The 25,510-nt window shown below is 42.3% G+C and overlaps 1 protein-coding gene across 4 annotated transcripts in view; it reads left to right on the forward strand.

Annotated features, from left to right (window-relative positions):
- The window catches only part of sh3pxd2aa (SH3 and PX domains 2Aa), a 99,930-nt gene that overhangs the window by 36,300 nt on the left and 38,120 nt on the right, over window positions 1–25,510 (forward strand). For 2 of the 4 annotated variants that reach the window (XM_070986709.1, XM_070986720.1), the window contains exons 6-7: window positions 16,023–16,048; window positions 25,421–25,465. In XM_070986709.1, the coding sequence (XP_070842810.1) occupies window positions 16,023–16,048; window positions 25,421–25,465 (71 nt within the window). The remainder of the gene's footprint in view (window positions 1–16,022; window positions 16,049–25,420; window positions 25,466–25,510) is intronic. The other 2 variants (XM_070986731.1, XM_070986740.1) reach the window with 1 other exon arrangement.

The following is a 25,510-nucleotide window of genomic DNA, read 5'->3' on the forward strand; positions in this document are numbered from 1 at the left end:
CATATGGCCTACTGGGGTCCTGATTAGACAAGAGACACTCAAACTGCACCAAAGGAAGCATGTAGAGGGAGAAAAAAAGAGAGGTCCAAGGATTGACCCTTGAGGAACTCCACAGGTCAGAGCGGCACCAGCAGATACTTTGTAAGCAAACAATACAAAGAACTTGCGGTCAGATAAATAGGAGGAAAACCTTTCAAGTGCTATACCAGGCATCCAAACCCTCGACCTCCAACAATCAGTGCTTGATTTAAGCAGCACTAAAATACAGAACTACTGCAACTTAGCAGCATGGTGTCATTCATGACTCTAAAGAGAGGAATTTAGCTAGTAAGTAAATTTTTTTTCTACAAATGCTTAAAGCTAGTTGCAAACAATGTTTTCTAAGATTTTAGAAGTGAAATACAGGGCAGATTTTTAAAAAAAATTTTTTTTTTATAGTTGTTTTCTGGAGTTAATCTCCACCTTGACAAGTTTCTGTTTAAAGATTCTATTTACCCAGTAATGCAGCAATGATAATACAGTATTAAGGTAAATATCATAAGGTCACAGTCTGAAAAGTTCCATTCTAAGAATTTTACTTTTGATACTTAAATTCGATTGTCTGACAATGTCGACATACATTTATGAACATACTGCTACTTTTTCTCAAGGTAAGGATCTGAATTTGATTTTCTGCAACAAAATTGGGTCATATTAGGTTGAGTGCAAAAGTAACAGCTTTGGCAATGCACATGAGTTTTCACAGCAATATGAAACAAGTAACAGAGCTCCTAAAAGAACAAACAAACTGTGTCTGAATAGGAAGCGCATCAGGTCAAAAGATAACACATTTAACATGTCAGGAGGATCAGTCTCAAAAATCATATCCAAAGACTGATAGTCACAAGTTGAAGCTAAATAAGAGGGATGTCAGACAGTGCATATAAAGCAGAAAGTACCTGAGAATACTGTTAATGGAACTCATTCATTCATTCATTCATTCATTCAACCTTTATTTTAACTTGGAAATACATTGAGGTAGAGACCTCATTTACAACGTAGCCAAGTAAAACAATAAAAACAAAAGCACTTAGACATGGAAAAAGCCAAAGAGAAAATTACATAAAACTTACCTAAAAGTGCCTAAGAAGAAAAAGCAATAAAAGCCATAAAAAAGAACCAATTTGAAATAAAATAAGATAAATAAAAGCAACAACAATGAATAAAAACAGTAAAAATGCAAAAACCATTAATCAAGTAAAACAGGAGCACCTAGAAGCAAAGTGTGATACAATTAAAGATTTAAATTGCCCTATGTAAAAGAATGAGGAAAGCTTTAAATGGCTCTGCATGTATTCCACAACATTCAGACATGGCTGAATGACATGTTGCACTATGCGTTGAACCACTCACAGCTTGTGGACCCTGAGGTGCTAGAGACAAACACTTCTTAGGATTAAAAGCAAATTTTCATCCCTGATGCTCATGTAATTTTTTCTTTACTGGCCAAGACTGGCTTTGAAGGAAAATTGTAAGAACTATATTTCTTGCCCTGTTGTATGTTTTAGATTTGAAAAGAAGCAGGAGAAGAAGAAGAAACATCCAGCCTCACAGCACAGTTTCCATTACATTCATTGTCAATACATCTTAATTGACTCATGTGATACTGTGGCACACATTTAAGGCACACTTTGATCAATTACATGGAAAAGCAAAATAAATAAATAGATACATAAATAAATAAAGTTAAAACTATAAAAATTAAGTAATTAAATGAAATAGAAATAGATCAGACCTCTGAAATGTGCCATATGCTGTACAGATTGTAAAGTCCCTCGAGGCAAACATTTGTGATAATGGGACATATAAATAAAACTGACTTGACTTGGTTAAACAAAAGAGGATCAGAAAGTTTTGATATTCTCTGTTAATTGCACCCTGACTGTCATTTGCGTTCCTGGTGCCTCATGTTTGTGGGTACACCACTTGAAACTAGCAAGTGATGGATTGTCTTCCTGGGTTGCTGTTGTGCTCAGTTTAGATGCAGTTCACATTCATGGAGAGTGATGTCTAAAGATGTGATCACATACAGATGCCTCTCTGTGTCCCTGCTGCCTTAATAAAAGAAGGAAATGCTCAGGGGGGTGAACTGCCCGCTGTCTGTTTGAAAAAAGAACAAAACTGCTCAGTTCATGGTGAGTAAGACATCATGATCTAGATGACTTGACTTGTGTCAGGGCTAAATTGGATGGGTTCTCTCCATTCCCTCCTCATAATGCATCTGCTAGATGAAAATGAATCATGGGGGAGTGTGTTCTGGAATGAGATTGGCCATCGATTTAAAGTTGTGATTGGAGAGTGTGGGTTCGTAGTGTATGGGTTTTTTAATGTTTGTGTGTTTGTAGGGGAAGAAAAGTGATTTGAAACCATAAGAAGGATGGAGTGCTGCAAAATAAAGTTAATCCATTATGGCTTGTGTGTGTGGTTGAGTGTCTGTCAAGCTCATGTATATTCATGATCTGATATTAACTTCTTACTATACATCTCCTCTGTTTGATCTTTATGTCTTCATGTGTGACTTTATGCAGAGCTTTGTGTGCCGCAGGAACACCATGATAATGTATTTTCAACTTCAAATCTTAATTGGGCTTAGATGATAATCAGCTGTCGATACTAATCCTTATTAGAACTGGAGTTTGTTGTATTTTTCATTGGCTGAGAAGACAGAAACGTTTGAGTTGTTGCCTAATAAATGTTGACAACCTGAAAATGGAAAAAGCTGCAAAAGGTAAGAACTGTTAATGAAATATGTTTCTGTAGTAGCCTACTTACCTTTGCATACCTCATTTTCATGAGCCACTTGATGCCAATACTGGAGGTCCTGATTGCAAGCCGCCGATTAAATAATATTAAATTATTGCTCTGATATGAAAGTTTAACTGGCCGATTCTGACTCCTGATGCTGATGTAACACAGCTACATCGTTTCACTATAGAACACTTATCACTCTTTTGGCCGTGTCGAACGACCCAGTGAGTGATGCTTCTTTTACCTCCAAATGGCCTTTGGCTGAGAGCACACACCAGCTTGCAGTGACAGCCTTAATTAGCTGCAACTGACATAATCTGTGATGTCTGTCATTTAAAGCGGTGAAAGCAATTGTCAAGCACTGGCTTAAAACCAGATGCCTGCTTGTTTTGCACTTTGCTAATAAAGAAGTGCCTCTTAGTCTCTGAGATTATGAATGTGGATGCTTTATCAACCAGGGACCCAGAAACTGGCAAATTCAGAACACAACCCCAGTCTTTTCAGCCCTGTTTTCTCACACAATACAACTGAAAGTACATTTAAATTAATACAGTCAATGTACTTTAGCTAATGCCTAACAGTGATAGTTGTTTACAGGAACCCTCAGCCTCAGTTTCTTTACATTATTGTATTTCATTTACAAACATAAACAAAATGATCATGAATGTGTTGTTCAAATATGTAATGCAGAAGTAGGTGAGGTCAGAAGTAGTGGTAGTAGATAAGCAAAATCATATGTCTCCTTCCCAGCTTTTCCTGTTGTTCTGCATAATGGCAATCATTTTTGATGAGTTGACACAATTTGCTGGCAAGTGCTAATTGAAAAGCAGCTGAATGACATCAAATTCTCATCCACTCTGAACAGTAGTTCTTGAAAGCAGAATAAGAATATGTGAAAAACTGCTAATAGGTGTAAAAAGTCTGCTACCGCCTACTGTGCCTGATTTCACAACTCCATGAGAAAGTAATGAACTTTGGATGACTTGTTTGTGTTTCCTGCAGTTTGAACAGTTCTTCATTCCCGTGTAAACCTACTATGCTGCTTAGCAACAAATAGTTAAAGTTGTTGCTTCCACACTCAACAGACACAGGTCTTCTTGGATTCTCAAAAAATATCTTGACACTGTAGACTCAGTATCTTAATCAACAGACTGGAGTGGTTCTCCTCCTACCCCTCTTATAGGAGTGTCCTCATCGGAAACTCTGTATTGTGGTGTGCCCCAAGGTTCTGTCCTGGGTCCCATTTGGTTTGCCTTAAGTGTGCTTCCCCTTTGATAGATAATGTGTCACTTTAAAGGCAAAGATGATATTCAATTATACATCTAATATAGGCCTCAAAATTTAGAAAAAACATTTGAAACTCTTCCTATTTGGGTGGCTAATTTCCTAGCTAGCTAGCTAGCTAGCTAGCTAGCTAGCTAGCTTAACACTGCCAGCCCTCTCCCTGAGTTAATGGAGAGGGCTGGCAGTCTTGGTTTTCCATCCTCCTCTGTTAAATCCTCCTTGTGAAATCTGGTTGTTACTATGAACCAGGCACTAACTCTTGACCAACATGTTTGATTTGTTCCTGGTTTTTCCAGCTGGCAAACATTGCAAAACTCAGGCCCGTTGTGTCTCAAGCTGAGATGGAGATGATTAGTCACATTCTTATTTGTCTCATCTTGACTGTTGTGCTTCATTATTCACTCTTCCAGAATTGTCCCTAGGTTTCTGAACGGTCATGGGGTTATTTGACTAAAAACAATGCATTTTGACATAATTTTAGCCTATTATCAGTACAATATTTATTAAAAAACCCACAAGTTGTAGTTTTTCTCATTATGCTTGTATATTACCAAGAAAAAAGTGAACCCAACATTCTCAGTGATGAAGTCCTGAAGTGATCGCACTGTGTGCTTCTGTCTGCCGTCTCAGCCAGTAGCACACTGTTTACAGGAATTTGTCAAATTTTAAGATGTGTGGCTGCATACAGTGCTTTCATTTTAGTTTGTTCATAACAATTCACTATTAACTTAATGAGCATGCTGTGGTTGTGTTAAACAACTCCTGAAAAAGTGGGTAGAAGTGTCGCTTTTCTAAACATTATCTTCACTTCACATGGTTCACTGTCTCCACTGTGGTGTGTGTGTGTGTGTGTGTGTGTGTGTGTGTGTGTGTGTGTGTGTGTGTGTGTGTGTGTGTGTGTGTGTGTGTGTGTGTGTGTGTGTGTGTGTGTGTGTGTGTGTGTGTGTGTGTGTGCGCGTGTGTACGTGTGTGTTTGTGTGTGTGTGTGTGAGTGTGTGAGAGAGAGAGTGTGTGGCCATGTAGTCTGGACATTGTGGGGACTAAGGTTAGGGTTAGGCAAGTAGTGGTTATGTGTGTGTACTTGTAACTATTGAGGTGAGTCCTGCCAGCGGTCAAACACCCATGAGAAGCTAGCTTGACTATAAATGACAGCAAAATGTGTCAGAGAACACACTTTTTTTTCACATTCAGAATTCAATTTGTTTGTTTTCAACTGTCAATGCCAAAAATGATTTGCAAGTTATCAGTTATGTTTTATTTATGCTTTACACAGTGTCTCTGCATGGTCAGACACCTACTCACATTAGAGATTTATTGCAGCTCTGTGTTTCCAGCATGTCTCTAAGGTCCTCTCATCAGGCTGTGCTGGTTCTTCCTCACTCCAGGCTTGAAGCTAGAGCATACTGTGCTTTTGAGGTTGTGGCTCCTAAACTCAGAAATCTCTGAAACCTGGAACTCTCTCCCTTTAGACCTAAAATCTGTGGAGTCACCTTTTAAAAGCAGGTCAAGAACTGTCTGTCTAGACAAGCCTTTATATATGTTTTATTTATTTGTATATTACATTTTTTGCCTTGTTTTTATTGTGATGTTCTCATCCTGAAAGGTTCTATTTAAGTAAACTTACTGACTTGCATCATCTCCTCTTCCATTGCCTCCTTCAGTTTTTCCCCTTTTTCTTTCCTCACTTATTTCCCTTCTCCTCTCATCTTGTACTCATCCTCTCTCCTCCATTGTCCAGGAGGTATGAAGCATCCCTCCCTATCTTGTCCTCCCCTCCCAGGCTCCCACCTCTTCCTTTCTCCTCCCAGTCATCAGTCCGTTCCACTTGTCTGCTGTGAGCAGGAGACAGGCGACAGACTCACTCAACCTTAATGGATAAGCTGCTCCATTCCCTCACTATTAGGATCAATAGCACTCACTGGAGACCACACAGAACAACATGAGCTGTGCACTGCTCCGGTGTCCACGGGGTTAAACAATTAAAGTGTGTCAGAGTGGTGAGGAGTGGTTGGTGGAGCGTGTGGTCCATGGGAGGTCTTGTGTGTGTTCATGTATGTGCTCTTGTCTGTGAGAATTTATCGATCCCAAACAGAGCTTTCTTACACCTCACGCAATGAGATTTCAAAATATTTGGGCTCGTACTCAAAGAGGCACAGTGGCAGGAGGATAGTTGTGTGTGTTTTTTCAGGATTAAATCACCGTTGCTTGTTATGTACAGTGTGTTTGTTGTTGTCAGGTTATTTTAGCTGTCTGTGTTCTCCAGTCTCGGCTCTATTTTCTCTCTCGCCACCATCTTACATGGATGCACTCATTCACCCACCCACCCACCCACCCGATGCGGTGTCTGACTCATTCGTGCTCTCTTCCTCACACACTTACTCACAGGGTGTTGTCAAGGTGGGGTTCAGCTTGCAACAGTAATAGCCTTGAGAGGGCCAGACTGTACATGAGTGTGATGAAGAGAGTGGGCCAGGACAACTGTAGCTACCAGGGTGCTGAAATGTGCCTGCTGCATCACTTCCTGGAAAAGGAGGAAGGAAATGAAGAGGATGGGGGAGATCCCTGTGGGGGGCGGTGAGGAGGTCAGGACCAGGGGAGTGTACTGTAAGGTCAATGGTGCACCGGCCATCTCCTGACATCTCTAACAAGTGACATGAGATTTAACAACGATCAATACATGAGGCAGCGGATGCAATATATTGGCATTTAGGTTAAAGCAAGGTTTATAGTCTGACCTCAGCGCCATTTTTATGACTGGATCAAACTGTGACGTCTTGTTTTTTATACTCCCTCCATAAAATCTTGTGAGAGGAGTTATGCTTTGACAATAGCCAGGGCTTCTCCCACTCTGCTGTGTAAGATTGAGTTTTCTGACTATGATCTGATTAGGAATAGGAGCCATGTGCCTTGCAGCACTGCACACGAATCAATCCCATCAATCAAAGCTCAGAAAGCACTCAGACCTGAGCAGACCCCACCATCAGCCACAGTTTCCTCTCCCCTCTGCCTGTGTTTGAGAGACACTGACCCCTGTCTGTGGAGCAAAGCACTGCAGCTCAGTGGAACGTGAGACTCCAAGCTGATGTCACTCTTGTGCAATCAGTGGCTCCTCTTTTGAAGCCAGGCACGCTTGATGTTTAATGTATTTTGAATGGACCTTCAGCTGGATCGCTGGTCTTTTTGTTTGCTATTAAATGTGTTGAAATGTCCTGCAGGACCAAACCCAAAAAAACATGGATCTATCTCCTGTGGTGCAAAAGCCTGATATCAAAAGAGAGACTTTGTCATAACAACTTTTATGATATTTTTATGTGCCAAAACACAAGCTTTGGGAGAACACATTTACACAGTTGGAGACATTTTACACACTTGAATATACACACTTAAATGCATACAGTCTAGGGGGTAAGGGGATGAATATCAGGAAATCTGGTCTGTTTATTTGTTGGATTTCTCTCTAATCATAATGTCTTTCTTTGGAAATACTGTGTAGTTTTATCTCTTTGTGTCTCTTTTGTGTTACTGTCCTTTCACTGTAGCTGAGTAAAGAGTCTGTGGGTTGGCCAATAATCACCTAAAATCAGTATCACATTTGTCACATTTAGTTCGGTAAGGCTTAATAAGTGATAGCTTTTGTAACAGACAACCTGCTTCATCCTCCGGACAGACGAAAGCAGAGGGGAGACTCCTTTACTGCTCCATACTTGACAGTTACAACTTCTCTGTCCCTATATCCTGTATTCAGCCGCTGGGAAACACAACTCAGGAACTCACGAGGAGCTGGAGCATTTACTTTCAGACAAGCTGTAGCTCATACTGAACATTCATTGTTATAGTCATGGCTTACTGCTGACCTGACTCACAGAGTGCAGACTGTCCATACAGCCCTGCCTCACTCGCCACACTGAGCACTCCCAGTGAAGCAGTAATACTCACTATTTGTGACATTATTTGTATTTACCGTAGTTTTCTCCTGTATTGTGTCAACTGAAGCCAGTCTGTGCCCACATGACATCTTTTTGTGCAGCAGCTCTGTCTCATCTGCACCTGCCCACAGCTCCATTTCTCCAACATCTGAGTCATTTATATCCAAATGACTGTACCAGCATGGTAAAGTGCACAGCTTAAAACTGTTAGGTGGAGTAATGCCGACATGACTCATGAAACGAATCGAGACAGCGAACTTTGACTGGTAGTGTATTTCGGCCTGTAATGTTAGATTAGCTTGCTGTACTTAATGGGTAGGTGGCAGCCTGCCCGAAGGGACAGAAGGATAGAAGGAAGCAGATAAGACTGGGAACCATAATGCATTGCATTTGCATCAAATTCCTTACAGCAAAGTAAGAAATCCCAGCTTTCCATCAAGCTGCGTAATCTCTTATTCTACTCTCCACCAAGTGTCCACATGGTGGTGTACTTCACAATACAAACAGCTACAAAGGGAGTTCTCTGCACCCCCAACTGTTGTATCCAGGTCAGGCGCTGGTCTGGTCTCTTGTCCACTGACAGACCTCCCCAGGGCTTCCCTTCCTCTATAAATGTATCCACTGTGTCTGGCCAGCTTCTCAAGCATTTCCCTGAGCTTTTTTCTCTCTTTCTTTTTGTGTTCATGTCCATTTTGCCCCCCCGCTCTTCCTGTGTGAGATCTATTTCCACTGGATGGAATTTCTCGCCTCTCCAATGCTTCCTAGACACCCCTCACCCCCACCCACTTTCCTCTAACTGTATGTGAGACATGGCTATTTTTTCTTCTCCTTCTTAACACCCCCCCCCCCCCCCCCCCCCCCCCCCCTTGAATTTTTATCAAGTCAATTTGCATGGGACGTGGGCTGTGATTTGTTTTATCTGTCTGGGCGCCTGGTATGGCAATCATATAACTATCAGCCTAAATGGCATTATCTGTCCTCTGCAGACCATAATGTTGACAAATTTCTCTATTAATATGCGCATACCGCATTTCAGCCATGAAGAAAATATTGGCCACTTCCCCCATAGGCTAGTGTGAGACATGGGTGATGTTATCATCATTCATCATGCCCCCTCACAACCCTCCTCATGAATAACAATGGGGATCGACCTTGGCTTGTGCCTCGAGCAGAGAGATGCTGCAAGATTATCAGATTATTACCGGGATAAGTCATGAACTCGTGTGATTGGTCAGCTTTTGGGCTCTCGACAGGGGATCGCCTAAGTAGCTGGGTTTGACGGGGTGAAGGCAGATTTGGTGTTTTTGGGGTAATTAGGAATAAGTGGGTGATAATGTGTTGGCTGGGTGAGGGTGGAGTATTGGGGCATAAGTGTTTCCAGCTCTTTCAATGATATTGACAAGAAGCTTTTATTTCAGAGGAGACTATGTAACTTCTATCTAAAGAAAAAATAACTGAATTCTTTGTACAAATGAAAGGTTGAATCCATAAACACAAAAATGCCCCCTTGCTCGATGAGATGGTTTTGCTGCTGTGGCCTTACTTGGTCTGGTATGACCAGTAGCATATCGTGGCTAAGGTTAGCTAATATTAGCAGACTTTACAGCAACATTGCTGTGTAACTTATTATTGAGCCAGTTTTGCTTGATGTCGGTACTTGTGCTACTGTATGCTATGTTTTACCATGTCCTTGTATCCTCAATCTGCACAGCTAAATATACAAAATCTCACTTTAACCTTTTACAACCACCACCTATCAGCCCTATCTCTAGATGTTGTTTGTACTCCACATCTTAATTTGGTTTTTATTTACTCTAAAAAGTCATTACTATAAACACAATCATTTGGATCATGACTGTAGTAAGTTCATATTATGCTAATGTATCCACATTGCTGTGAGGGTCCATGAGATATAAATTATGTCATGTCTGTGCAGATGGTCCACATACAGCTCAAGATTTAGGATGGCTGTAGGCAACACACCGACTGCATGTGTGAACAAGTCTGCCTATGCAGAAACCATGTAGTTATGAAAGAATAACTTGCGTGTATTTATTTGCTCCCAATTCGTTTCCATATCTGCAAACTGTGTGTCTCTGTGTCTATGGCCGCACTTGTGAGCATTGAGGTTAATTGATTTGTTGAACCCCATCTGGAGTGTTAATGCCCACATTGGGCTTTAACCTTGTCATAGCCATGAGGGCGAAGAGAGGGGACGGCTGAGGGTAATTCGGGGCCCTTGAGGGACTAAGATTAGCTGGACCTGTCGGTAGAAAGGTTTGGTTTGAGGTCTGGATTTGGTGACGCTCAGGGATAAAGTGAGGGAGGGAGAAGGATGATTATCTCGGGAAGTGTTTATTTACTGGTCTTGCAGGTTAGCATAGCAGGGGGCCATTGAGAGTCATTAACTTGCTGCCATTATGCTAATACTTGTAAACACATTGATTAGCCCTTTATCTGCCAACCCACTCATATACTCTTAATGAGTAAATCCATGGGCTTCATGGACCAGTTGTTAAGTTTCTTTTACAATTTTAAGCTACTGAAAGTTTAAATACAGAGTGCAGTCAGAGTTTATGATTGTATCTAATACTAATAACACTACTGGACTTGCAAGGAAGCATAACAGAATTCAAGCGCCCAGTTCCAACTGAAACCTCAATGACCACGAGCCATGGAGAAGAATAAATGTAATCATTCAGATCATAATGTCATGCTGTTAAATCTTTGGCATTTGCTTGGGTTTTGTATTTCAAGAGGATTTCTTTCTGCAACAAATTGAGTTTTCCCACCTTTAAATGAAAATCTAAGCAATTAAAAGAGGGATGGAGTTAAACTAAACTATGACTGCGGATAGAAACTCAACTGTCGTATCGAAAAAGTGATGTTCTTTAAGAGGATTAATACAGCTAACAACCTCATTTTGTTCACCCTTAAAAGCCAACATAATCCTCGACCCGCAGCACTCAGACAGTATGAAAAACAAAAGGCATGGTTTGCTCATTTTCATGAGTGTAATTGTGTGAATTTCAGGAATTGACATTGATGAGGAAATAGTTTAGTTTCTTGCCTCACACTTCTGTAGTCAGCTGACCACTCAGCTGACCTGCGTGACCCTTGCACCACATGGCGAGCCTCACGATCCTCACCCGCCTCTGTTTTGGCTTGACAATCAATGTCAAGAGCTCCAAACTCTGGAACTGATATGACGAGCATGGAAGGGCTCCTTCTTCATGGAGCAGTGAGTGCAGTGTGACGAAATGTCAGTATGTGATGAAAAGTGTGACGAAAAATGTGCACGAGTGTGTATGTGTGTGTTCTTATGTATGCAGCTCACCCATCTGTTTGTTCAGGATGCACGTACCTGTCTTTACTATTTATGCACACACACTTCTAGATGTCTAGTTGCTGTTTGAGGGCATACTTTCCAAAAACTGCTATCAAAAGAACATCTTCACTAATAGCAAATCACTACAAGACTGTCACCTGTTTGTTCTTCAGACTGGAAAAACTGTAAAATCTTGGTATCTCCTCTGCTAAAACCAGCTGTCATAGGACCAGTGCAGAAAGAATGGCCTTGAGATTCCACAAAGACCCTTTTCTAGACCACTGTAGTATTCATCCTTCCTGTCGCCTTTCACCCCCTTTCACTCCTCTCCATACCTGAGTCGTAGGAAAAGAGCTGGCAGCTGGAGCTGGTTGCTCAGCCCTCCAGGATTTGATTTCAGCCTCAGGGACTCGGGTCACTGGATAGAGTCAGGACCCTGTGTTTCTTCTCTCCCTCCGCATCCTCCCACCCTCACTCTAAGTTTTGCCCTCCCCTGCTCCTCCTTTGTGCCCTAATGCTTTGCAGATGCCCCATACCCCAAAAATAAAGCCAAAAATAGCCAGCTCCACTCCCACTGGTATGTTGTAATGTTATGTTTAATGCTAATGCCTCGCTAGCAAGCAAAACAGCTGTCCTTCCTTGTACTTTGTCACCAAAATAATCTCTCGCCTTGCACAAAACTAGGTTCATTTTGGTGCTAATTATCTGCTATTGTAATTAGCTGCTAGTTGCATGGTTAATGTGCCTGTGTGTTGACTAATATTTACCTCCTGAGCTGTTTCAGTGAGCTAATGCTTGGATGTCATGCAGGCATGATGTTCTAAAGCCCTTTGTGAATGTTAAATGCTAATAACCACCCACACGTGATACGAGCTAACCTCCACTTTGACCTGCTTTCCATGACAACCGTAAAAGCACATGTTATTGATCCAGTCAGCAGTCACTGCATGTGTCAGGATTAACAAAGGGCTCCAACAGCTGTATTTACTGACTGCATCTGATCATTTATCAGGAAGAATTAACCTTGGAGAATTACATACAGAGCATGTTCAGTTTAGCCTTCATTTGGAGGCTGAGTGATTGTGTAGACATCTACAGTTGGACCAGAAAGTGCTTATGCCTCTGCCTTTTGACTGGGACTTGTTTATAGAGCTTCGAGGTTGTGTTTGCCTTTCAAACCATGCACAGCATGAATAGCTTAACAGGCTCCCTGGGAGTTTGCTGCAGCAAAGTACTTTTCATGCTGCTGCTGTTTTCCACCAAACAAAACTCATTCAGTGGCTCCTGTCCTCACTTCCTTGATAAGTTACAACCAGCCATTTCCAGGTCCCTCACTTACACCTATTGTCACTCTGTCACTCTCATTTACCATTTACCATTTACCATTAGCTTGTTCAATTAACCCGGCAGCCACCCAGCATGTATGTAAAACCTCCATTCTTGGTTTGGCTGATGGAGGGAAATCCTTTTACACATTGGGTCTGTACATTTGTAAACTCTCATGTGTATAAAATACACCGTACATCTCTAAACCTCTGAAAAGTGAACTAATATGTTCAATTATTTCATCACCGTTTGTCCTTGTCCATGTCCTTTTGGTGTTCATGTACTGGGCAGGCATCCGGGTTTATTAAGGGCCAAATAGTGCAAGCTGCTGAGTCTGCTAGTTTGCTGTGAAGGCTGTTGCTGGAGGCCTCTTGACCAGATGACCTGAGTTCATGCTTCCCTGTTAAGTCCTACAAGGACGAAGCAGAAGAAAAAAAATGGGTGATCACTTCAGGTTCAGTGCATAACAGTGTCTCATGCTGAGAAATGAAATGAATTACCAGCAGTCGAGGAAATTATGTTTTCCTATTAATGTAAGCCTCTGTGATGGAAGAGTGTGTTATGTTCCAATATTAGCCCTCAAATCTCCAAAAGAAGTCATGGAAGCACTACTTGCTTTGAAATGAAATTGAAGGTAGTAGCTAAGTTTAGACTTTAGCTTAGCTCAGTTTTGACAATGCATTTGAGCTTGCAAAAGATTGTGAGTGGGTGAGAGAAGAGTACCGGGCAAATGGAAATGTGAACACAGCAGTTAACATTCCCTGGAAATGTAAAACATTCCATTGCGCCCGAACAGAGGATATCAGCATCTTTAATGCCACTGCGGCAAGCCTAGAGCGAAAAGGGCAAACATCCTGGCAAGTATCCTGCCAACTCTGAGGCTTACTTTGTCCACAGCATACTTTCCACTGAGACACAACCAACACACTCTGCAGTACAACTTATTGAAATCTGTTGGCCATTGACTTGAGTATTATCCATTCTCCGTGTATTTGAGGTCGTGTGTCCAGTGTGGCTCAAGATGGATGGGGTGAGGCGAGGGGTCAAGTCCCGCTCTCTCTGTGTCCCACTTTGGTGACAATGACAATGAAGCATATTCTGGTTGCTTGCACAGAGTGATCTTGGTGGAGAGGTTGGTATAAAGGCTTTATTCATCTGCTGTGGCCAGTCACAAAGAGACAGATACATCAGATCACAGAGGAATGGATGGAGGGATAGAGCTAGGACATGCATAGCGACGCTGAAGAATCCAGAGCTGAAATGAGACAGGGCTTTCCCTCATGCATGTGAGCTGCCTTGTTGCTCTTCTTGTAAAGCACTTGCGTATCTGTGTGTATTCATGTGCACGGCCAGTGTACATGTCGGTGTGTCACTTTATTAGCGTGATTGCGGTCACAGCAAGAGCCAAGAGGAGGTTTTCATTAACCTCATGCAGTGAGAGGGCACTACCTTGACTGCCGGCTATGCTGCCCTGAGCAGTTTCTGCTCTCCTGGCACTGCAGTATAATTTTTTAGACCTGACAAGATAAGAGGTCCCTCATTAAAGAAATGGGCTGTTTCACAAGGGCCAGCAAGGTCAACTGTCCCCATCAAGGACGCTCTTGCAGCTGGGTAGTTGATCTTGAATCTCAGGGGAACATCCGTGATCTATTAACCACACCGCCTGCTAATGGACACAGACCTAATCTGACTGTTGATCATTATTATTTATTTTATTCTATTTAATCTTAACTGTAAAAGCAATTTGAATTCCATTTGATTTGTTTGAAAGGTGCTTTATAAATAAAGTTTGATTGACTGATTGATTGAACATCCGCAATAATATGCTACTTGCCTCATTCAAATGCCTCTGTTATCCGGAAATGCACTGACAGCCATCTGCTGCAGCCTGGCTCTCCTCCTGAAATGAGTGTTGTTGTCAGTCATCCATAAACCACTTCACCCTCTGGTCTCCATATCCCCTCTTGGCGTCTGGCGGTTGATATTAGGACCTGTGTGGTGGTTATTTTTAAACAAAAGAGGGTATTTCGCATGGCAGACAAGTTTCTAGTGGCACTCAGCTCTTCACTGCAGCATTCTGCTTTAGTGTTATTGCTCTGCTTGTGTCCATTCCAACAACTGAACTGCAGCAGGATGACGTGGCTGAATTTGATGTCAGATGAGGGCTTTGATTAACCTGACGCACCAGATGGTTTGTTGCATAGAACCATCTGGGAAGTTGTCCATGAAAACTGTTTGGAAAAGGGCAGGCACTTTCAAAAAATACTTGGCAGCTGATCGGATGAACCATCTATCACAGGCTAACTTCAACCAATCGCGTCAACAAACCATATGACGTGATAAAATAACGAAAGCTCTTTCCGAGGCCAATCAGGAGAAGAGAAAAAGCCTCTTTTCCATGGAGAAAAACCTTTAGCCTTCTTTGCTCTTCTTTCAGTGAGGAAACTCTCTCCATCTCTGTATCTCTGATACAAGTGATGCTATCACACCTTATCCACTCCCGTAGCTGCTAGTTGTTACTCACAGGGCACTGATCGGTCCAAACGACTGTGGTTCGGCCCAATCACATAACTTTAACCCTGGTAAGATCGACTGTCATGTCACGTGATCTCGTATGATCTTTTGATCTGGCAAGCCAGCTCACAAGGTACAGTTTTGTTTGTAGCCCTTGGGAAAACTGAAAGGGCATATTGATTCTGAGTAGCGAAGAGAAAAAGAATGAGAGGAGGAGGAAGGAGCGGAGGGAGAATGGGGAGTGATAGATTGTCAGGTCTGCGCTTCTATAAATAGCACGTTCTGTCTTCACTTGATCTGTCCCTTTGTTTTTTAACCCGATTTCCACGCTGCCTGAGTCCAAAAGTCAGTATTGACACACACGCTCAGCACAGCGAACCAAACAGGCACGCTCACAACTGTGTGTCACCTCCCATCTGTAGCTCAGCCTTGTGCCATAATCCCATTAGAATCCATTAAGCAAGGCATCTTAAACTGATCCTCCTTCTTTCAAAAGTAGAGAGAGGTCGCTTTCTTCTCTGACAGGACGAAGAAGGGAGGGGAGGGAGGAAGAGGAGTATAGGAAGAGGATGGTGGTGCCGCTTTGGAGTCACATGACTAATTTGTGTCTGTTGCAGGGAGTACGGGCAGCTGGCCAGAGTCAAGCCTCCCTCTCTCTCTCCATCCTTCACTCTCTGTCTCTCTCGCCCTCTCACTCCCTCAAACACATGCATTTGTTGGCGTGCTAAAGCCGACTGCATGCATATGTTTTTGCCGTATAGGAGTGTCAGAATCCATATGCAGTGACTGCATGCGTTGTTGACTGACCAGCGTCGGCTGTCACTAACCATGTCCCTCTTGTGTTGCTTCTCCCTCAGGGACTATGGCTCCAAGCGCAAGTCTGGTAAGTCACCTGTTTTCCTTCACTGTCCTTTCCTGAGCTAACTTTGTCATCCTTTCTCTGTCAACTTGTTGCTCTTGATAGAACTGCTCCAGATAGAAGGGAGTGTGCTGTGCTGCATGGCATGTGACTGTTAAACTCTCTCTGCGACTTGTCTGTTATCCATGTCATGTCCATGTGTGGTTTGCTGACTTGTCCCGCTGTAGGATGCTGTCTTACTGTCGACTGTGTTTTGGGATGGGTTCAAAAAGCTGTCAAGCCCTCTCCTTCTGGCTGTAGATTTGCCTCGCAGCCAAGGGTGGGGTTTCAGAATTGCCTGTTAGCTCCTTGGGATGTCAAAATAGAATCATTAACGTATGTCTTGTGAAGAGACAGTGTTAGTCTCCGATGTGGCAGCCGGGACGTTTGAAGGATTGTTCGCGCTAAGTCGTCCCTGAAGTTCAAGGTGGGGATTTTTCATGAAGCATGTTCTGTATCCTTAATTAGTAATTTTCAGTAAGGAAGAAGAAAATGTTTTTTCTTTGACAGAGATGTGTCTGTATGTGCTTGTGAGGTTCTTTGGTTTTGTCCTGATCTGTGTGGTCTTATTTCCTGGGACTTAAGAGGTAAACAAAAGCTGTAATACTTCCATTAGATACCACAGTGCAATTCAGTAGAATATAGAGTAAAAGACATCCTGCCATAGTCAATACTGGACCTGCTCCACTGCATCTTGCTATGAATTACATGGCACAGGCCAGTAAACCACAAAACGGCTGGTTTGTTTTACTATAAGACTATTCATCCACAGTCAAGGATTCTTAGCCTCATTAGCCATCTTAGCAAATGTATGGTTCTTAGAGGGTATTAGCTGCTGTATAGCTGCCTAACAAAAGCATTGGCACATGTGAGTCTCTAATATATGCCCCTTGGAACTCTGTGTGTTTAAATCTAGGTAGACTGGGGAAATATCAGTTATGCTGATTATGAATTATTGAAGAGAATATTCAGGAAATAGCCTGTGGTTGATGGGGAATCTGATTCTGTTGCTGCAGATGCCCTCAGAAAAGTTGTGTTTGGGAATGGAAATATCTTTCTGGAGATAGCGTTTGGTCATGACTATGTAAAGGTACAGCAATGCGGAAAGTAGTTCATATGTTGTGCCCCCTTGACCTCATTCATCAAAGTTTTGAGTAAGGTCAGAGTAACTTCTTTCAAGTAAACAACTGTAGACATTGATGGTGAGTTTATTTTTGGACTAAAAGCAGAGGAACTCTGTGCCCATCCTGTGAGGAATTGATTTGTCGTAGCCCCAGAGGGAACTCACTACCAATTCAATTACATCCACATTCCTCAAAGTGATTTGATTTCTTGGAGGCCGATTGCTGCTGCAGATAAGCCAGCTTGCTTTTTTCTCTGTATCCCCTCAGTGTAGTGTGTTATAAACAGGTGGCTTTGTGTCAGCCACCCTAAATCTTTGGATATTGCCCAGCTGGATGCGACTCAACTGACCCACTGATCTCTGCTGCAACCTGACGTAACATGACGTCAATCATTGTGGGAAGGGGGTGTCTAAATGTCTATTTTTAAACCTTTGGACAGCTGCATAACACCTGCAGTATTTCTATGAGTGGAAACTAAAGGAACATCCCTGATTTGGTTTGATTCATGCAAAGAGTTTAACTGGCTTTCAACATTAGTGGTGTTTTTTTTTTTATTTTAATGTGATGATGACTATTGCTGATCTGGCCTGCTGCTCTTCTGGTCACTCCAAACAAATTCTTGTTTTCACTGCTAGGAATATCTGCACCAGAGCACCTCTCGAGAAACACAAGAAGAGTTTGGAACAGCACATGTGACCAGGGTATTCTTTGATTGACGTTGTGTAGAGATGTCACGATTTTGATTCACAATTGAAAATTAATCAAAGTGAGCTTCCAATAAATGAAATCCAAAGCAGGAACAAGAAGTATTGTCTTTTCCTCTCCACCCAAGGAAAAATGTCTTGAAAGATGATACAGTGCATCTCACCAGGAACCTGCAGTTGTACTTTTCATTGCTGGAGTCAGAGATGTATCCATTTCTTTAAGTGACCCTCGCTGTCCACCATTGCTATAGTTATCTAGCAGCTAGCTCAGTGTTTCCGATGACAATGTTTATATGTGGTAAGTAGCGTTTCACACAACTCTGAATGCAGGAGGACGCCATAGTAACCTTTTATGAACAGGTACTTTTTATAGCTCTTCTGTGACTGTGAACACAAGACACAAAACAGAAAAACCAATCAACTTGATGGGGTAAAACATTAGAAATATTGTCTTTGGACAGTTTTATTTGTCTTACCCAGCATCCCAACTTTTTTGGAATCGGGGTTGTAGCATGCACTCACTTCCCACATCAAACCTGCTAGTCCACATCACATATTAGGGTTCAGGTTATCCACAAGGCCCCCATTCTTAAACGGGGGCTAGTGGCTTTGTGCAGGTGAGAAAAATCAACCTGTTGTTGTAAAGTACCCTTCTGCCATCTAGTGAATCTCCCTTTTGTTGTAGTGTCACACATTTTGTTCCCATTTGACTGTATGGCCTTAGTCTGGTACTTTGCAAAAAGATATACTGTGTGTGTGTGTGTGTGTGTGTGTGTGTGTGTGTGTGTGTGTGTGTGTTATAACTGCCAGTGCTGAAAAAAACAACAACTTTAAAACAAAGATTTTATTGAATCATGACCTTAAAATCAAAAGTCGAATTGAATTGAATGGTGACACTTCTATTATTGTGTAATATCAAGTCGATACAGCAGCAAAATGGAAAAAATTGAACCAGTTGGAGTGGCCTGGTGGATGAGCTGCAACTGCAGTTTTCCAGTTTGGGTACATCTAGTTACATATCACCCCCTCTATTAAAGGCCTAATACCATAAATGTCATGAACGTGATGGAGTCCCTTATGGGATTTTCATTCAAAGACAGCGTGACATCACTGAGGCAAACTTGTGAAAGTGCAATTGAAACAACTGAAGTTATTCCACCTAATAATTCAAAAGAATTTGACCTTTTAGAGATGAGCATTTGTTTTTCTGGTGCCTCCCAACAGAAACCAAACACTGATTCATCTTGCCTCAAGTCAGCGGGGGACATAGATGTCAGACATGTTTTTTTAAAAACATAAGGTCAGGTCCAGGGAGTTTCAGGGGTCATAGCTCTGTACTGTTCCCCTGCTCTGCAGAGTGCAGATGGAGCTCGCTCCTCCATGTGGGGGCCAGATTCAGAGGGAATGGAGGAGGGTGCTGTTTGGGCTAAAGAGGCCACAGGGGTTGAGCCTGCCAGACAGGCGCTAGTTTGTTTACGTGGCACAGTGGATACGATTTCAGACTGATGTCAGAATGGCCAGTGGTATTTACTTGGAGGAGGGAGGAAGGTTGTGTCTTTATGTGTGTGAGTGTTGTCACAAGTGTAGGGTTAGTGGACGGGGGCAGTTTGTGTGTGTACATATCTGTTAAACTGTCCGTGCTAATTAGGATCTTATAGCCAGGCAGCTTTTTTGTCCCATCAGGAGCTCCTCTGTCAACAGACCATTTATATGCCACTTAACACCCTCCATTACCTGCCTCCTTCTTACCCCTGTAGGAATAAAACCCTTCTATGTGTTGACTTTTACACAGTTAACATCACACTGCACACTTCATTGCAGCAATAATAGTGTCAGCACAGTCTTATCACATCAATGCTGAAGATACAGTAGAGTGAGTATTGATTTAGGCAGAGAAATGATAATGACCTTTTCCAGCTTTAAAGCCATAAGGCAAAGCAAATGCTACATGGCAGAGGAGCAAGCTCTTCCTTGGGGAGTGACTGTGTTGTATCTCTGTGTCTTGTGTCCATAAAATCTGAAGGCGATGATGAACAAACAAGGGTCAAACTATTTTAGAAATGTAGCTGCAAGAGCAATACTTCCCACTCATATCTAAAGACCTGTGATTTGAAAGAGAACTTATTCTAATTCTAATTGTAACTATTATCTGTTAACTCCCCCTGCTCTGTCTCCTGTTTCCTGTTTTGTGAGATGTCTCGTTTTTCTGTGACTCACTGTATTGAGTGTTTTGTCAAAGTGAATATTTAGGGTGCTTTAGCTGTTTGCTCTCCCTCAAGCCTCTTGGTGCATGGTGAGTTGTTTTCTCTCCTACTCTGCTGGACTGTTATAGCTTGTACCCTTCGACTCTGCTTGTCGCAACAGTATGTTTTGTTCCTTTCCAGTTTCATTCCCTCATGGTGAATATCATGTGTATGATGCACTGTGGCGCATTAGCGAGGGATGGACTGGCTATTGAAGTGGGTGTGTGTGGACCCAGTGTGGTGTGGACCATGTCCTGCTTCGCCCTTTTTCCAGTAGCCTACATGAATAAAGCATTAGTTACGTATTGGGACTCTGGATTCTATGAGTGTAGTTGCAGCTCTCTAAGCTGGTTTTATTAACAAGTTGAGGAAAAAGATGATTTTGGGAGCCAAAGTCTGGTCTCAGTTCAACTTATACACAATGTGAGTCCAAAGTGGGTCCCACATAGTAAGTGGGCATAGACCTAAAGTCTTCAGTTCTGTGTGAGCACAAGCAAGGCATGGACCCACTTGTGATAGCCCTAGAGGGCTTTGCTTGTACTCATAGAAGTTACCGTAAGTCATGAACTTTCTCACCTATTTATCTTCAAAGAGTAATGGCCAACACTCAACCGACTGATGGTGTAACTTCATGGCTCAGTCAGTCGGTCAGACTATTGCATTTATATTTCTGGTCTGCTTTGCTGCAGTCCACCCAGAAACTAGTGAGGTGAGTGAGAGTCACCGTGGAGCAGATGTGGCCTGTGATGGGATTTGACTTCACCCTGAAGCGAGCATCCACACCGTGTCACTGTCCCAGCCTGGCTTTGGGAACAGTTTGTCATTGCAAACAGCTGTATTTTACGAGCATTGAGTCAAGGCTAAAGCAGAGGGCCCATCCGCTGTCACACCCCATGCCACCCTGACTGCACACAAATGTCATTTGTCACCGCAAACATTTGCGTCACAGTCATGGATGAATTGTTTGCTCTCTGTTCTCTGCTCCTCTTGCTAAACATTGTATCAATACTAGTTAGCTCCTGCCTGTGGTTTGACATTGTTAGCGCTGGTGTCACTTTTGGCTGCTGTGCTTTTTCACAAGTGTCGAATCAATATTGGTTAGCTGTAATTTGTTTTTGGTCGCCTTTGTCTTGGTGTCAGGTGACAGATGTTCATCACTGGAGATCATGGCTATGTGTGCTGCTGTGTGGTGGCTGTAGCTGTAGCTGATGGATCTGCAGGGAGGGTATGATCATTTGACTTTGCTTACCTATTCATTAGGTTCAAATCATACTCTGTTTATTTATGTAGAAAGGACTGTTGGGTTAATGTTTAAAGGTGTACAGTTAGAACAGGATGTTGATGCTCAATATCTCAGATGTGTATTCCAACCAGGTGAAACATTGTATTTTGAAGGTTGCAGTGAAATATAAATCCACTTGTTTTTTCTTTCACTGTTCATCTCTTTCTCTATCTTAACGTTTCCGCTTTCTATCAGCGTTAGTTTTCAGTGCCTTTGTCACACTCTTTAAAGACACACCACTGATGTTGTTGCAGTGTCCCATGACGCCCCCACATCCACATATTTAGTCCTGTCTTGTTACTGATGTTTTGGAAGTTGTGCAACCCAGTAAATGTTTGTGAGGGAAATCTTAAGCCAAAGTAGCAGTTAGCTCAATGGATGGCAATGTGGTCCAGTAATTCAGCATCTTTTCATGGATTGTCATCAAGCTTTGTGCAGACATTCATGGTCCTTCGAGGATGAACCCTTCAGACTATGGTGCTCCTCTGACTTTCCATCAAGCGCCATCATCAGGTCAAAATTTGTCCAATGCTTTGTTTTATTACCAGACACCTGCAAGATCAGCATTTCCACTATTGTGTTTCATGTTGCTTTGTATTTCATGGCAATTAGCAAATGATAGCATGCTAACATGCTAAACTAAGATGATGAACATGATAAACATTATTATAGCCTAACCAATAAAGAATTTTTCAGGTGGTACTCTTGTTATGGGCAAGATACATTCTGAGCGGGATGTTTTACATGAAAAATCAACTTGTTAGCGCCCTCAGTTTGGCATTTCTACACTGAAATTTCTTGTTACTTATCAGCCAACACGTGGCGTTGCTGACATATCTGCTGACCCAGTCGATTTATTGCCCTAGCTCTAAAGAATGCACTCACTAAATGGATTCATTGTCATTGTTAGCATGCTAGCATTATCATTCAGCTCAAAGTGTAACAGTGTCCAAGGACTGGCTGCAGACTCTTGTTTGTTGTCCTGTATTACAAGTATTACCTCAAAATACATACTGAATATACAGAATTTGTCTCCTCAAATGAGAAATTTGAATTACTAAAACTCTTTTTTTAAATGATTATTTTGTTTACTATCTAAAGATAAAGATACTTGACATTGTGGCTATAAAACACAATATGGTGTTATTGTTGACATCCCTTGTAGCTGCCATACACAAGCAAGAATGTTTGGGGCAAATTAAATTATCTGAGCGCATGATTTATTAATGTTAGGGCTAGAAATATGAATTCAAGGGGACAGAACAGGCTACCTCTACCAGGCTACATAGAGACTCAACAAAGTTCAACAAAGAGTGAGTTGGAAGGAAATGTTGGCATTTGGGCCATTATAACAAAAGCAGGGAGTGTATCTTTAAGGTTTCACCATCAAGTAATTCATCATTCATGAGATCTCCAAAGCTGCAGAAAGATCATATAGAAACTTAATTATGCTGAACAGTTTCAACAGACAGTTCATTCCTCATAATCCGTAGGCCACAGGTCTTAGCTTGTTGATGGATTGTCAGGGGGCGTGTGCGGCTGCAGGAACTTTTCTTTCAAAACACAATCTACTAAGTCGGTAGACAAACAAGACAGATGGCTAATAAGCTCTCCCAATCCAAACCTCGAAAGAAGGGCTTCAGAGATGCCATTTTTCACCATCCCCAGGCCCTCAATTGCAGGGTAATGTAGACGTTTGGGGTCAGAATTGTAGAAAAATTACCCACAGCAGCAAAGGGACAGAGAAAACACTGCTGGCTCTGCTGGTTTGTGGTGTCATCATCCAAACCTGAAAGGAATTAAGCATCCGTATATATGTGTGTGTGTGTGTGTGTGTGTGTGTGTGTGTGTGTGTGTGTGTGTGTGTGTGTGTGTGTGTGTGTGTGTGTGTGTGTGTGTGTGTGTGTGTGTGTGTGTGTGTGTGTGTGGAGGGGGGGTTGGTTAGAATGGGGGACCCAGAGTTGAGAAGAGAGTTAATATCAATCAGATGTTGAGCTACACTGAGAGCAGCCGGGTGGGTAATAATCACGGTAGGGCGTTAGTGAGCGGGGTTTGACCCTGGCTGACCTGGGACCAGACCGTATGCCTCCCTCTGGGGCCACCATCAATCCAGCAAAGCTCCTGAGGCTCTGGTGGATAGCGAGAGGGGATTTGGCTTTTATTATCTCATGTGAGTCATTGGCGAAGAGCTGTCGTCTTCACAGCAGGGGCAGCGCTCGCCAGGATCCAGTACAACTTGCTGCTCATGAAGTATAAAAACTTGATCCGTTCAAAAGATAAGTTGATTATTTAGGAAACCGCCCTATTTTCAGATTGGTGACAGCTCATTTTTGAAAACTTGCCACGAGTTTTAAATGTTTTCATTCACCCTAGAGAAGTAAAATGAGATGGATTTATTACAGGCCATGAACCTTCAGTCTTAGTGCAAACAAGGTTACAAGGTCTTTTTCAGACACATTATACATTTGCTAAAATGTACTTTAACCAACAGTTACTAGCTTGAATCACTGAGTTTTTCAGCACTTTAAACACCTCAGAGGTTGTGCCCATTGACAGCTGTTTGACCTGGTTACAGCGACAGTTGACTAATCAGAGCTTTGCAGGTGAGATTAAAAATGGGGTTGTCATCTTCCTACATAGGTAACTACATTCATGAAAACATGAGACCAAACAAAATTAAGCACATATGCAGAAAAGAGCTCTAGCTGCTTTTGTTGCTGAAGACGTTTTTCTTTGATTCTTGTGTAACAGTCAGGGCAAAAAGTACATAGAGGTAAAAGCAACTGAAAAATGTTAATCAAAAGGATATGTGTAGGCCTCATGCAGCATTTTATTACCATTTTGCTAAATATATTTAACGTGGTATGTAAGACTGGAGGTCATTTGTAATTTTTCAATATCATTGGCTGGAATTTTGGTTCTGAAACTGATAAAACTCATAAAACATAGTATGATGTTATAGATACGAGTTGATGAAAGTGCTTCGCAGAGAATAATTGTACCTGTTAAATGTGGTGTGTTTGGAACTTCAGGATTCCTTGAAAACATAGCTGGGTAGGAGGAGGGTGTGAGAGGGGTGGAACTGGCTGGGCAGCAGTGAGTGATGTATCACAACATAGGAACTGAAAAGCAGCAAAGAAATCCAGATTAGTGGAATTTTATTGTCTTTATTGACCAAATACAAGCACATATCATTATGGACAGTCCCTCTTATTGTCAGTGGCCCACCCTGCCCGGGTCCTCTTCCCGTTCCTCCATATTGTTATGTGCATATGTCCTGTTTCTCCAGCAGTGCTGCAGCCCAAATGCTGGCTCACTTCCAGGACAAGATGACAGCCAGACACTAAAATATTACTTTGGTCTGATAGATCTCAAATCAAGCTTCAAATCATGGCTTCCCTGAAATATACCAAGGTAGCTTAATCTGCTGCAGCCCAAATCTTGGTCGCCAGCCCCTCTGTCCCTGTCTTCCCTGATGCATGGCGTTTAATTTCCTGGTTAGGGGCTGGGATGTTTTTTAAAGAAGGGGGGTGGGGAGTCAGGAATGACTTTCGGAGTGGCTGACGCCCATCTCAAACATTCCAGGAGGTCCAGATAGAGGGATGGAAGAACTGTATAAAGATATGGAGAGCTGGAGGAAAGGGGAAGCATCTTGCAGTTTAAAGGAGGGAGGGTTTGAGGAAGAAATTGAAAATGGAAAGGGTGTTTATAATATACAACACGAAAACACTGGCCAGTTCCTCAGCCACAGATGCCCTTTATTCTCTTCAGCATGAAGAAAACATTGATCTTAAAAACACTGGCCACAACTTTGTGTATCATTCCCAGATGAGTCCGCCCAGACTTTGGATCCAGTGCTGAATTTGCAGGAGTTTATTTCTGCCTCTTCAGATTTGGTGCTCAGTAGGTGCGATGAAGGTGTGCTTTGCCATACTTTTGCTTCTGCATGTTATCAATCTGAATAATCTCTCTTTGCTTCTCTCCTTCCTTCTCTTCGTCTGCAGTATGGATGTACGGCTTTACAGACAGCCCGAGGAAAGAGGCCTCAGGTAGCCTTGTGTGTCTTTGTCAACATGTTGAATATGCATGCACTA

The sequence above is a fragment of the Chaetodon trifascialis genome, chromosome 2 (genome assembly GCF_039877785.1).
Source record: "Chaetodon trifascialis isolate fChaTrf1 chromosome 2, fChaTrf1.hap1, whole genome shotgun sequence".
Lineage (NCBI taxonomy): Eukaryota > Metazoa > Chordata > Actinopteri > Chaetodontiformes > Chaetodontidae > Chaetodon > Chaetodon trifascialis.